Genomic DNA, 14,248 nt, shown 5'->3' on the forward strand with positions numbered 1-14,248 from the left:
TTCTTGGGGTTGTACTCATCCTTCTTCTTCCTCCAAACACGGCGAGTGGAATTTAGACCAAAAAGCTCTATTTTTGTCTCATCAGACCACATGACCTTCTCCCATTCCTCCTCTGGATCATCCAGATGGTCATTGGCAAACTTCAGACGGGCCTGGACATGCGCTGGCTTGAGCAGGGGGACCTTGCGTGCACCGCAGGATTTTAATCCATGACGGCGTAGTGTGTTACTAATGGGTTTCTTTGAGACTGTGGTCCCAGCTCTCTTCAGGTCATTGACCAGGTCCTGCCGTGTAGTTCTGGGCTGATCCCTCACCTTCCTCATGATCATTGATGCCCCACGAGGTGAGATCTTGCATGGAGCCCCAGACTGAGGGAGATTGACCGTCATCTTGAACTTCTTCCATTTTCTAATAATTGTGCCAACAGTTGTTGCCTTCTCACCAAGCTGCTTGCCTATTGTCCTGTAGCCCATCCCAGCCTTGTGCAGGTCTACAATTGTATCCCTGATGTCCTTACACAGCTCTCTGGTCTTGGCCATTGTGGAGAGGTTGGAGTCTGTTTGATTGAGTGTCTTTTATATAGGTAACGAGTTCAAACTGGTGCAGTTAATACAGGTAATGAGTGGAGAACAAGAGGGCTTCTTAAAGAAAAAGTAACAGGTCTGTGAGAGCCGGAATTATTACTGGTTGGTAGGTGATCAAATACTTACGTCATGCAATAAAATGCAAATTAATTATTAAAAAATCATACAATGTGATTTTCAGGATTTTTGTTTTAGATTCCGTTTCTCACAGTTGAAGTGTACCTATGATAGAAATTACAGACCTCTACATGCTTTGTAAGTAGGAAAACCTGCAAAATCGGCAGTGTATCAAATACTTGTTCTCCCCACTGTAACTTTATGCAGGTTGAGACATATTACGGAGCTGGTCATTTTCTGGTTCTGTTGGTTAGATATAGAATCCTGAATAATAAAGGCTCTGACTTGGCACCTTGGAGGCATAGCTGGATAATGTGCAGAAAAAATCAGAACATTCAGGTTAGGGCTGGAATGTAAATGACGTGATCGTCTCAGATTGTCAAACATCTGAGAATGGGCTTTCCTTCAGATATCCGTCACCCAGTCGAAATATCACCTGCATATCTGAAGATAAGTTGAGTATTCTATGTTTATGTACTGTACATGTGTGTGTGTGTGTGTGTGTGTGTGTGTGTGTGTATATATATATATATATATATATATATATATATATATATATATATATATATATATATATATATATATATATATTTATATAATGTATATTTTTGTATATATTTCTTTTTATTTCAATTAATACTAGGATTGTTTTTTGTGATAGGGATGGTGGAGGTGTTGGTTGTGTCCAATTTAGGGCAAAGAGACCTATAATGTAGAGGAGATTCTTAATGGAGTCACATTCAGACATAGTTAAGTTTATTACATTCTGAATATTTTATTTCATTTATGTTATTATGTATTATAACTGTTCGTCATGGATATGGATTCATGTTTACATATATATTTGACAGTTAACTGTCTTCTTCAACCTAAGAACTATTTTATTTATTTAGTCTTATTCATATTTTATTGTTACTACTGTATCTATAGACTTGCACACTTCAAACTTGCTTAAAATTGTGACTAAGGTCAAAAAAACATTGTGGCACTGAGTTTGGCAGGCAAGAATATGGTCTTATCCTAATTTGATTCTAGTTACAATAGGAGCACATTATAAATATAATTTATAAGTTGATATAAACATTTCAGAGCAATGATGGCTGAATTATTATCCTTACACTTCAGAAAACACTAGGCGAATAAAAAATGGGAGATATGACCGATTTTGCCAAAGATTTGTTTATAGAAACACTTGAAACAAATTGCACAATGCCTCCCCACGCAATCAACATGCCTTAAAAATTGAATGAAAACGCGATCAACCTGCCTTAAAAATGTAAACGAATGAAACGCAGCCTAAGGTGGTCATCGATAGCTGCCTTGATGTACACAAGTAAATTAAAGCTTTTTGCTACAAAGATCAGTAAAATATGTAGGCTGAACTGTCCTCTCAACAAGCAAACAGGTCGCAGGAATGAGATCCGAGAGAATGCGCGTTCAGTAGACCACTGGGGGTCATTTTGTAGGGCTCTGGCAGTGACCCCCATTCCTCCTCGCACAAAGGAGCAGATACTGGTCCTACTGCTGGTTTGATGCCCTTGTATGGCCCTGTCCAACTCTCCTCCTGTAACAGCCTGTCTCCTAGTATCTCCTCCATGCTCTTGAGACTGTACTGAGAGACATAGCAAACCTTCTTGCAACGACACAAATGAATGTGCCATACTGGGGTGTGTCATATGTAAATAAGGACAGGTGCAGGGCGATCTGGCGTCCACGGCTTCCAATTTTTCTGCGGTTACATCTACACTCAGTTTGACCCAGTGTCGTTAGGCCTGGCCAAAAATAATAAGAATAAAAAAATATCTGGGGGCTAAGACCCGAATGTATTTTTATCCTAGGAACGCCTCTGGTTTGACCAGGTGCGAATCTTGCTGTACCCATTCCGACCACGAAGTCCTTGAATATACATGCCTTGCAACCATAACTCTGGCCCCTTGGTGCGAGGCACAAGAAAATAGAACTCCCCTCTATAATATGCCAATTTTAACATGAGTTTCACCAGTCAGCGTTGGGCAATAGCCAATCAGAAAAGGTGTCTGTTCCTCCTGTCCGCAGTATCCCTGTGAAAAACCAATAGTATGTGGCTGCAGTTTCAGGACTGCAGTTCTAGGACCCTCATTATTCGCTACGACAGCGCCACTTAGCAGATCGGTATGATCGGAAGGCAGTATTCGACCCAAGCTGGAGGCTGCTGTTTCAGGACCGCATTTCTAGGACCCTAGATTTTCGCAACAGTGACAATACACTTGATTAGGCTGTGGACCGTGTCTCAGTATATGTGATATTTGAGGAGACAATTATACCCACAATGAAAGGTATAATATTTGAAAATATGTTCAAATTATAAACCTTGGATAATTGTCATTACAGTAGAAATAAATGTACATATTCCATAGGTATCATGATCCAGTGTAATACATTTCAATGTGGACAGATGTGTGATGCCTGGAGAGGCCTCAAAACATTGTCTTTGACTACAGAGAACCAATGTAAACCCTGCAACATAAGCACTGATGGGCTTAACTTCCCCAAAGAGCCAAAGTCAACAGAGCAGCATGTCCTGTTAACATCAGTCCTGATAACATCAGTAATAAGCTCCTGAAGACCTGCTACAAACAACTGGCCCGTCTTCTGTGAACTGTTCAACTGGTCCTTGGAAGAACATACAGTTCCAGCTCTGTGGAAGACCACTACCATCTTCCTTGTTCCAAAGAAGAGCACACCCAGACTTCCCAATTACTTCTGGCCTGTAACTCTTACATCAGTGGTGATGAAGAGTTTTGAACATCTGGTACTTTTGCAACTACAAGAGACAGTCCGGATCCTGGCAGATCAACTTATTTGCCTACAGGAAGAGTAGAAGTGTAGATGATGCTGCCCTTACATTACTTCATCATATAAACTCCCATCTGGAAAAACCAAAAGCACATGCCAGCCTTATGGAAAATGCAGTGCCTTTAATACCATTCAACCACATGTTTTGGGAATAAAACTAAGCATGTGTAAATCCTCTACTCAAATTGTGGATGATTACATTCCTCACACACACACACAAGGTTCTGTCATCTCCCAGGTCAAGGTACATATGCAACGTATGTATTCTGTGATGTATTTCATTCTTTTATTCTATGCTATATTATACACTCACCTAAAGGATTATTAGGAACACCATACTAATACTGTGTTTGACCCCCTTTTGCCTTCAGAACTGCCTTGAATTCTATGTGGCATTGATTCAACAAGGTGCTGAAAGCATTCTTTAGAAATGTTGGCCCATATTGATAGGATAGCATCTTGCAGTTGGAGATTTGTGGGATGCACATCCAGGGCACGAAGCTCCCGTTGCACCACATCCCAAAGATGCTCTATTGGGTTGAGATCTGGTGACTGTGGGGGCCATTTCAGTACAGTGAACTCATTGTCATGTTCAAGACATGGTGCATTATCCTGCTGGAAGTAGCCATCAGAGGATGGGTACATGGTGGTTATAAAGGGATGGACATGGTCAGAAACAATGCTCAGGTAGGCCGTGGCATTTAAACGATGCCCAATTGGCACTAAGGGGCCTAAAGTGTGCCAAGAAAACATCCCCCACACCATTACACCACCACCACCAGCCTGCACAGTGGTAACAAGGCATGATGGATCCATGTTCTCATTCTGTTTACGCCAAATTCTTACTCTACCATCTGAATGTCTCAACAGAAATCGAGACTCATCAGACCAGGCAACATTCTTCCAGTCTTCAACTGTCCAATTTTGGTGAGCTCGTGCAAATTGTAGCCTCTTTTTCCTATTTGTAGTGGAGATGAGTGGTACTCGGTGGGGTCTTCTGCAGTTGTAGCCCATCCGCCTCAAGGTTGTGCGTGTTGTGGCTTCACAAATGCTTTGCTGCATACCTCGGTTGTAACGAGTGGTTATTTCAGTCAAAGTTGCTCTTCTATCAGCTTGAATCAGTCGGCCCATTCTCCTCTGACCTCTAGCCTCAACAAGGCATTTTCGCCCACAGGACTGCCGCATACTGGATGTTTTTCCCTTTTCACACCATTCTTTGTAAACCCTAGAAATGGTTGTGCGTGAAAATCCCAGTAACTGAGTAGATTGTGAAATACTCAGACCGGCCCGTCTGGCAACAACAACCATGCCACGCTCAAAATTGCTTGAATCACCTTTCTTTCCCATTCTGACATTCAGTTTGTAGTTCAGGAGATTGTCTTGACCAGGACCAGACCCCTACATGCATTGAAGCAACTGCCATGTGATTGGTTGATTAGATAATTGCATTAATGAGGAATTGAACAGGTGTTCCTAATAATCCTTTAGGTGAGTGTATATTTAAATTAAAGTTTTCTGGGGAAATATAAGTTAAACTATAATCTATTATACTGTATTTGATTTCATGTCATCATTGTAATGAAATGTGTCTTTGGGTGATGTGAGATAGATGGGGCTACAGAGAGGATCTACTGCTTCCTTCTGTTCTGCTGCTGTTGTTGAACCTCCACAGCAGGATGGATGGGCCGCTTGAAGAAATGTCTTTTTGTGTGGATGGGCATGCTCGGATGAACTTTGTTGTATTGGACATGGCTGCCAACATTGACCGCATCTCGGTGGAGCGGATCATCTTGTATATATGTGTAAATACTGTACATACCTGTACGCATACTAAACCTTGTGTGTCTGACGCCACAAAGTTCCCTCAGGAAAAATATATTGTTATATTCTATTGTATTAGCTATGGCTTTTGCAAAAGAAACATTTATTAAACTTTACCTTCATGGAAAACTGCACGGTTGAAATGGCCCTCTAAATGGGCTTTGACCTTTCTAAACTTTGTTGGGTGAAACACAGTTGAGTGACAGAACGGGCAGTGGCCTTGCAGCATGCGGTGCATCTTTTTAAATCTGTCAAGGATCTTCTTTCCTGGATGGTTATATGAATCTTCAAAAGGAGAGAACCTAATTGGTCAAATGGAACATTGTAAGATTATTTCAGACATAAATTAGTCCCAAGCCTATTACTGAACCAAAATACTATTTTAACTTAAGTAAAACAGTAAAAAAAAAAAAAAAAAAAAAAGAGTATTGACCAAGCATTTACACTGAAGACAGTAGCCTGCAGATTTGATTTAGCTGACAGACAGACCATACCCATGCTTTTATCATATTTTGAAGTTTATTGAATGTGCTAGATTGAAAGAATTATCAGTCATTAAGTAAACAATTTATAAGACACCTATAGCTGGGCTTCCCAAAATCGCACTATGGATTCAATATACAATAAAACAAATAGGCTAAATGTTCGTTTAGCAGCAAGCCATCATACCTTAACATATTATTGTAATTCCTTTAAGATAGTAAAATCTTTAGTATCATAACGTTAGCTAGTAGGCTAACATTATGATATAATCTTTAAGCCTTTGGGCGAAGTTCGACCTAGCTAGCTAACATCATCTTTGCAGTCGAACTCATTTCAAGACACAAAGCTTGATTAACATTCAGTCAACAAGCTAGATAACATTAACATTCCTGTCCAATTCAGGACACCAGCACCAATATAGCTACTCATTCTACAGTCCATCTTGTTAAACATACTATTAGCTAAACTTGCGCCAGTGTTATGAAGAATTCAGTGACCATGCGAATTCAATGTCGAAAGTACGCATGCGCTGCTATCTAAAATTCCTTTCTGTCAGCGGGAGCGTGTGACATCTCGTGCACTTGTGGCTTCTCGCTTCACTGTCTTCTTACAAAAAGGGTTCCAGAAAGCATCTGGTTATTTAAACTTGTTTGTTCTGTAATATAAGCTTGTGATATTTGCGATCCATGGAGGACAGCAGCAAAAAGAAAATATATTCTGTTGGCAGAGGCGGTTATAGAGATTTGGGGGCCCTAGGCAGAGACTGGTTGAGGCCCTTAAATAATGTATTTCTCTACCTTCTGAGCCATACCGACAACAATTTGAACACACCTTCTTTCTTTATGGTTGATTGGAAATGTCGCTTCCTAAGATACTTGCATTGCTGCCCCTTTCTGAAGAGAGTAAATCAACAAGTTGAAAAAGTATTTAATTAAGGATATACAGTGGGGAGAACAAGTATTTGATACTTGCAGGTTTTTCTACTTACAAAGCATGTAAAGGCCTGTAATTCTTATCATAGGTACACTTCAACTGTGAGAGACGGAATCTAAAACAAAAATCCAGAAAATCACATTGTATGATTTTTAAATAATTAATTTGCATTAATAAGTATTTGATCACCTACCAACCAGTAAGAATTCCGTCTCTCACAGACCTGTTAGTTTTTCTTTAAGAAGCCCTCCTCCTGAAGGTGAGGGATCAGCCCAGAACTACATGGCAGGACCTTGTCAATGACCTGAAGAGAGCTGGGACCACAGTCTCAATGAAAACCATTAGTAACACACTACGCCATCATGGATTAAAATCCTGCAGTGCACGCAAGGTCCCCCTGCTCAAGCCAGCGCATGTCCAGGCCCATCTGAAGTTTGCCAATGACCATCTGGATGATCCAGAGAAGGAATGGGAGACGGTCATGTGGTCTGATGAGACAAAAATAGAGTTTTTGGTCTAAAGTCCACTCGCCGTGTTTGGAGGAAGAAGGATGAGTACAACCCCAAGAACACCATCCCAACCGTGAAGTATGGAGGTGGAAACATCATTCTTTGGGGATGCTTTTCTGCAAAGGGGACAGGACGACTGCGCGGTATTGAGGGGAGGATGGATGGGGCCATGTATCGTGAGATCTTGGCCAACAACGTCCTTCCCTCAGTAAGAGCATTGAAGATGGGTCATGACTGGGTCCATTATTTAAAAATCATACAATGTGTTTTTTTTTTTGTTGTGATTTTATATTGAGAAACATTATTAATTAATTCTTGCACTATTACACAGTGTTCCAACTTGATCCAAAATATCTTTCAGGTATCAATTGTATTTCAAAATGTATACATTTATTACATTTTTGTCCAAATGTATTTCACTGACAAACTTGGTCTCATTACAATATGTATTTTGTGTGGAAAATACATAACCAAATGCATTTTTCACAATTATATTATTTACTGGATATGACTGATCACCCCTCTGAGCCTGGTTCCTCTCTATATTTCTTCCTAAATTTCAGCCTTTAGGAAGTTTTTCCTAGCCATTGAAATTCTACACTGTTGTTTGCTCCTTGGGGATTCAGGCTGGGTGTTTTTGTAAAAGCACCTTGTGACAACTGCTGATGTAAAAGGCTTCATAAATACATTTGATTGATTTACCTTGTGGTCCTGTTATGTTCTTTCTCATAGGCTAGTGTATGCTCTAGTAATGGAAGCAATCATTTCCAAAATAGTTTTCTAACAGGACTCATTTTTTACATAAAATGGTGGATCATTTGATAACAGACAAAAATGTTACCATTAAGGCTTATTTTATTATTAATTGATTGACATTCTTGGTATTTAATGATAATTGACATGTACAGAACTATAAAAACATGTATTTCACCTTGAGGTGTAAATGCTTAGTATAGTGCATAAAACAGTTCATGTTCACAGTCCAAAATGACAGTGATGTAAGGCTTGTTATTTGATATCACTTCACAACAGACCTGAATATACAACCACACTTTCAAAATGGTAATTACTGACATATTGATAACATACCTTTTAGCTGTTTATGTACATTTCAGCAATACATTTAAAAAATGCGTTTCATCTTACAGTCACAGCAAGATATTCTTACATTGGTAAAACTACTAGCTTATCCTTGTTTGGAGCAGCGTGTAGAGCGCCCGACTGATCGGAAAGTTGTCTGTTCGTAATACAGCCATGCATTTATAGTAATACGCTTTTTCGAAATATAAGAAATCCAACTGCAGCACTTTGACATACATATGTAGAGAAATAATATATTTAAAATACATACATTTTCCGTATGGGTAGCATGTTAAGTCCAACAAATTGAATTGGCAAACTATAAGACCACAGTTAATTTGAGTGGCTGTGCCAGCTAACCCAAACATGGCATTTGTCAGTGCAACAATACAGGACTACACTCATATTTTAACCAACACAATATACTTGCTTTCTGCTGCTGTTTTTTAATAAACATATCTATGGATGCAGAATTGCAAAAGATCACAAGGTTAATATTGCAGCGCCAACAAGCTTAGGTTACCAGATGCCAGATACCAGATTTAGAATGAAGAAAATGTAGGGAGCAAGGAGCAACAAGTGCACGATATAGCACGCTCCTGCTGACAGAAAGAAACGTTTGATAGCAGCACATGCGCACTTTCGACAGGCACACTGATTTTGCACGGTCACTGAATTCTTTATAACACCTGTCCATGGTTATCCAATTTGTTAGGTGCTGTCGTGACTAACGAGGGTCCCGGTCCTGAAACTGCAGCCACATGCTACTCTGAAAAGCTTACTGGCCATTACTTTCCATGTTAATTCTCTTCTGTATTTTGTCTGCTTCCAAAATCTATTCCAGTTTTTTAATAAAAAATAAGAAATCTCTTAGAATCCATGTCATATTACTTGCTACAATGGTTACGGTTAGTTTTGACTTTTTACGCGGTAACGCTGCACTACATTTTGCTGTAAGAGTGTGAGGTAGAAGTGGGCTGGCTAGCTTGCTAACTTTCTAACTAAGTACATACAGTAATTTCAGTTAAGTTCGACTCAGTTATGTACAGTAATCATACGTCATATTCAAGTTATGTTATGCTCTAGGTTTGCTACAATGAGATTTTCACATATCTACAGTAAGATATCAGGATTTGAGATGTCAAAATGTTTAGGAAAAAAAAATTCAATGTTGCAACCACTATTAGCTAGGAGTATGGGACATGAAGCAGCTAGCTTCTAGCTTGCTTGAGCTAGCCTTATATGGCCTTAACCATTCCTCATTTGTTATTGTGATTGCCCTGTATTCTTCGGCCACTGCATGACAGTTAGGCTAGCAACATTAGGCATCATGAGTAAGAGGAAGGCAGCAACGGATATCATGTGTACTTCTATGAGCACATTTAAATTAGTTTTACCATCTTTACGGCTGTCACAGTTGACATTTTATTTGACTATTGTCACACAAATAATTGTTTATATTGTAAATGTTATGCCACTGTAATAGTGTAAGCTTAATAATATAGTAAAAATACAAGTGTTGGATTAGGAGATAGTTCTTCAAATCTATGCTGTTCGGGCTTTTGAGTGCCACCTTTCAGGAGAAAATCCAACAATTCACCTACTCCAAATTATTGGGCTCACCTTTCATTTGGCTTAAAACAAAAATACGCTCAGATCAGTGCAGTTTGGATTTGGAACCAACACTAACTCAATGTTGTTAATTATTGCTCTTCACAAAATGCAACCGCAAAGAAATGACGATTACATTTTCCTAAGCATTGTGAAGTTTCACCTCTTGCTCTGCTGCAAATATTAGGCCTAAAGCCTTTATTTGAACTAGGCTATCTAATTCTGAAACTATTATGTAGGCTTTCCTAACATAGCAAAGCGTGTTTCAATTTAACTAATTCAGTTAAAAATGTACAAGGACTGTTCATTTTATTTTCAAACGTTAATGAGACAACAGGTATTTCTATCCATGCATTTTATTGCGCATAATATAATAAAAAATTGTGATGGAAGGACAAAATTCGTAAACAATATTAGTAAAAAACTTTACACACACTTGAGTGTTTTTTCTTTTGTTGATCAAGCATTGATGCGACCAATAGGCGACTGAAAGGCATTTGTCTAGTAAATAATAATGTTACGAAATTACATTACGCTGCTTGACAAACAATTCTAAACTAGGTTTAAAAATACTGAGAAATTAATAAGTTTAAGTAAAAGATCTGCGCCTTTAACCTTCCGCAGAGCTGTTAAACGCTCTTCTGCATCCCTGGTCTAGACATCCTAACTGATGGAAACGGACATAATTTGCATGGTATTTGTTTCTACCATTGCGGTAAAAATCCCATATTCAGACTGGAAACATTTTGGAATCAATATAATGTGCAAAAGATCATTTAAAAAGAATAGCGATCTGACTCTCGATCCGGAAATTAGGTAATAACTGCTACAGGCCTAACTATTACACTATTACTCAGACAATATTCTGGGTGGTTGGGGCTCTGTGCTGGACAGAAAGCTTTTTTTGTTTTGTTATCTTAGAAATTACAACCCCCAGTTAAACCCCCATAATCAGAAATTTTTTTTAAGAACAAGATGCTGAGAATGAAGAGAAAAGGCAGAATTGATAGGGACAGAGGAAAAGGCCCGGCTAGGAAACGGTTAAAAGTCAAAAGGTTTGATCTTGTGTATCCTGAACCACCTGGTCCCCAGACAAGTCAGGTTAACTGTATGTTGGCTGATCCTGACTTGGCCATGCAGACCAGGACAACTTCAGAGAAGCCAAGGAGAGGTGTCCCGCTGCCAACACCGAAGATGGAGGACAAAGGAACACAATCTGATATTGTGTCTAAAAGGAAAAGGAAGACTGTTTTCCAAGATTTGGATTCAGACAACCTCAGGCCTGCTAAGAAGATCAAGGTGGCCATTCCAAGCAGCGCATTGGACCCAGCCAACTCCTCTGACCACTCTGCATCTACAGCATACACATCTGCTAGTAGCGAGCAGGCCGGCTCCAGCTGTTCTGACCTGTGCTCTTTATGCAAGGCCAAAGCCCGTCGTAACCCTCATCGTGGAGGTCAGGCATATTGGTCATAACGTACCATAAGTTTTATTGTTTCTGTAGTTTTACAATGTTCTAATGAGATGAGTGCAGGCAATGGTCAATCAGTCATACAATGTAAATACCTATAGAACCTCAGGACTGACTGGTTGGATTTTATTGATAATGGTTGTTCTATTCTAGGCCTGGTTCTTGTGCTCAGGGAAGTCTCCAAAAACTTGAATAGCCTGAAATAGCGTGGGAAATATGCTGGTACAAGGAGGCTGTGGCTATGTCTTTGAAGGAACACGAAGGATAGATGGGAAAGAAGTAATTACCATCCCTCTTATTCCTTTCTCTTTAGTGTGGTTTGTTCATAGCATGAAACAGAACCACAATTATGTTGACTATTAACAATGTATTTCTCTCTTCACTTAGGTAGCTATTAAGTACATCCCAAAGTGTGAATTGGACTACATCACAGTCATAAGTAGAGTCTGAATAATGTTAATCAGTGATACCTTACAAGCAAAAGTAATGTCATGTAATTATGATTTAGAGCATCAGCCTGCCTAGCAAACACATGTACAGTCAAGTCAGACCAATATATAAATGCACTGCGCTAAAGTCGTTAAAATGTGTTATTCAACCTCCTATTTAGCCTGGAACCATCTGCCGTCATCCTCTGGAGGTCGTTCTGATGCTCTTGGTGAGCCAGCCCCCAGTCTGTGACAATGTGGTGGAGCTGTTGGACTGGTACGAGCTTCCCCAAATTATCGTCCTGGTCCTTGAGCGTCCCACACCCTGCATGGACCTGTCTGACTACTGCATGGCCATGGGAGGGAAGCTGGATCAGGCCGTAGCGAGGGACATCATGCAGCACTGCCAGAGCCGTAGCGTCTTCCACCGCGACATCAAAATGGAGAACCTGCTGGTGGAGAACCTGCCGCGACACTATGAAAGTCAAGCTCATCGACTTTGGCTGCGGGGATCTACTGAGAGCTCGGTCTTACCGGGAGATTGCAGGTGAGGAGAGATAAAGCCTGAATTCAGTTTTCCTACAGTATGTTGATTATGTCCAATCCATCTCTATGTCTCTGTCTCTCCCTCAGGTACTGCTGAGTACATTGCCCCTGAGTGGTTTCTGGAAGGAAGATACCAAGGGAATGAAGCCACTGTCTGGTCCCTAGGTGTTCTTCTTTTTGGCATGGTCAACGGTAAGCTGCCCTTCAGGGAGGACTCTGAGATTGTCAAAGGGTGCATGCGCTTCAATAGAGGGATCTCTAAAGGTACTTAGATACTCTGTGAATATAAATTTGTGCTGTCAAACATTTAAAATATTTAATTGCGATTATTCACAATCTTCAATTGTGTGTTCAAATTTTGCCCTTAACACACCTTTGTGACACCGCATGTAAAAGACATATTGTGTTTTATTGTGAACTATGCACAATAGGTTCACTTGGGGAAAAAAAATGGATATTGTCACAGCCCTTAAAAGTTGTACCCTAACTTACCAGAATAACTGTCAGGGTATGGAATATGTTTCTTAATTGCACTATTAGAAAATGTTTTGTTGGAAACGCGATTGGCGATGACAATAAATGTATGGAAGTAATCATTTAAAATGAAGTAATGTGGATTCTCCTCTTTATAAGGCAATATAGTTAATCTAGTCTGTAAAAAAGAACAGTCACGAACAATATTGGAACGGACATGAAATATAAAATGTAGAGACTAGATTGCTAACTATATTGCCTTTATATATTTCAATTATGGCTTTTATTTTGAAAAAGAAATTCTCAGTTAGCACTGCTAGCATAATATCCTGCTGCTACAAGAACGGTAATGAAGCCTCGTATGGCCATACCTACCTCTTTGGATAGAGATGTATGGATGGATTGCAGTCAACCAGGGGTAAATGTAATTATTTGGACATGATTTGGAAAAGCACAAAATCTATTCAATCCATTTAAGAATAAGGTTATAATTTAATAATATTTGCAAAAAGTGAAGGTGTCTGAATACTTTCTGAAAAAAACATATATTAACACTAGGGGACTAGTTAAAACTTGTGGAAGAAAGTAAATTTTCATTGGGGAGGAGGAAATAACTGGATTACAGTCACCATCTAGATTACACTGTGGCATTCCCATAACCTAACATAACTAATTGCCTGCTATCATATCAAGGTACTTGTGTGCCATGGGACCACAGAGACTGAGGACACCATTTTAACGGCACAGGAATGATCCTCATTATAATAGATTTTGACAAAGATTTAGAAAGTATAAAAGCTGTAGTGAGCATTTTGTTCTATATTGAAGTGTGATATATCTCCATACTATTCCTATAACAAAGAAATTCCAGTTTTTCGATAGAATGCAGGAATTTGGTCCGTTTGTGCCTTATGAGAGACCCGTGCAAAAGACCCAACCTGGAGCAGATCCTCTCTCACAGCTGGATGTCAGACTTGTCATAACTTGACCCAAAGTCGAACAATGGTTAGATGTAAGTGTCCTCTGCTAATGATAGACATTCATTACTGGTAGTCATGAAGCAATGTAATCTTACCCATCAAAGCAAAACCTTTAGAAATTATTTACAATTTTCTAACAGATTCTTCTGCAATTTTATAAACTCCCAACCGTACCCAAACTGTCACTTATCTTGTGTGGACAATCAAACTCACCTCCAATGGGATAAATTAGGGATAGCATAAAACAGACAGAAATCAACTAAACATCACATTTGATCTTCTGCAATCAACTGGGAAGGATAGGAAACTCAAAGCTGCTCTACAAGAAACACTCTTGTGCAACCTGAAGGGAAACTCCAATTCTAGAACAGGAAAA

General features: G+C 39.5%; 1 protein-coding gene across 1 annotated transcript; it reads left to right on the forward strand.

The window, feature by feature from the left end:
* The first annotated feature begins 11,666 nt into the window (after window positions 1-11,666).
* Window positions 11,667-13,919, forward strand: LOC114829926 (serine/threonine-protein kinase pim-3-like). The gene is given in 5 exon segments (XM_029116362.2): window positions 11,667-11,879; window positions 12,055-12,333; window positions 12,335-12,419; window positions 12,506-12,682; window positions 13,775-13,919. Coding segments are annotated over 4 exon segments (603 nt in total). The 5' UTR covers window positions 11,667-11,879; window positions 12,055-12,093; the 3' UTR covers window positions 13,876-13,919.
* The last annotated feature ends 329 nt before the right edge of the window (window positions 13,920-14,248 follow it).

The sequence above is a fragment of the Esox lucius genome, chromosome 21 (assembly GCF_011004845.1).
Source record: "Esox lucius isolate fEsoLuc1 chromosome 21, fEsoLuc1.pri, whole genome shotgun sequence".
Taxonomy (NCBI): Eukaryota; Metazoa; Chordata; class Actinopteri; order Esociformes; family Esocidae; genus Esox; species Esox lucius.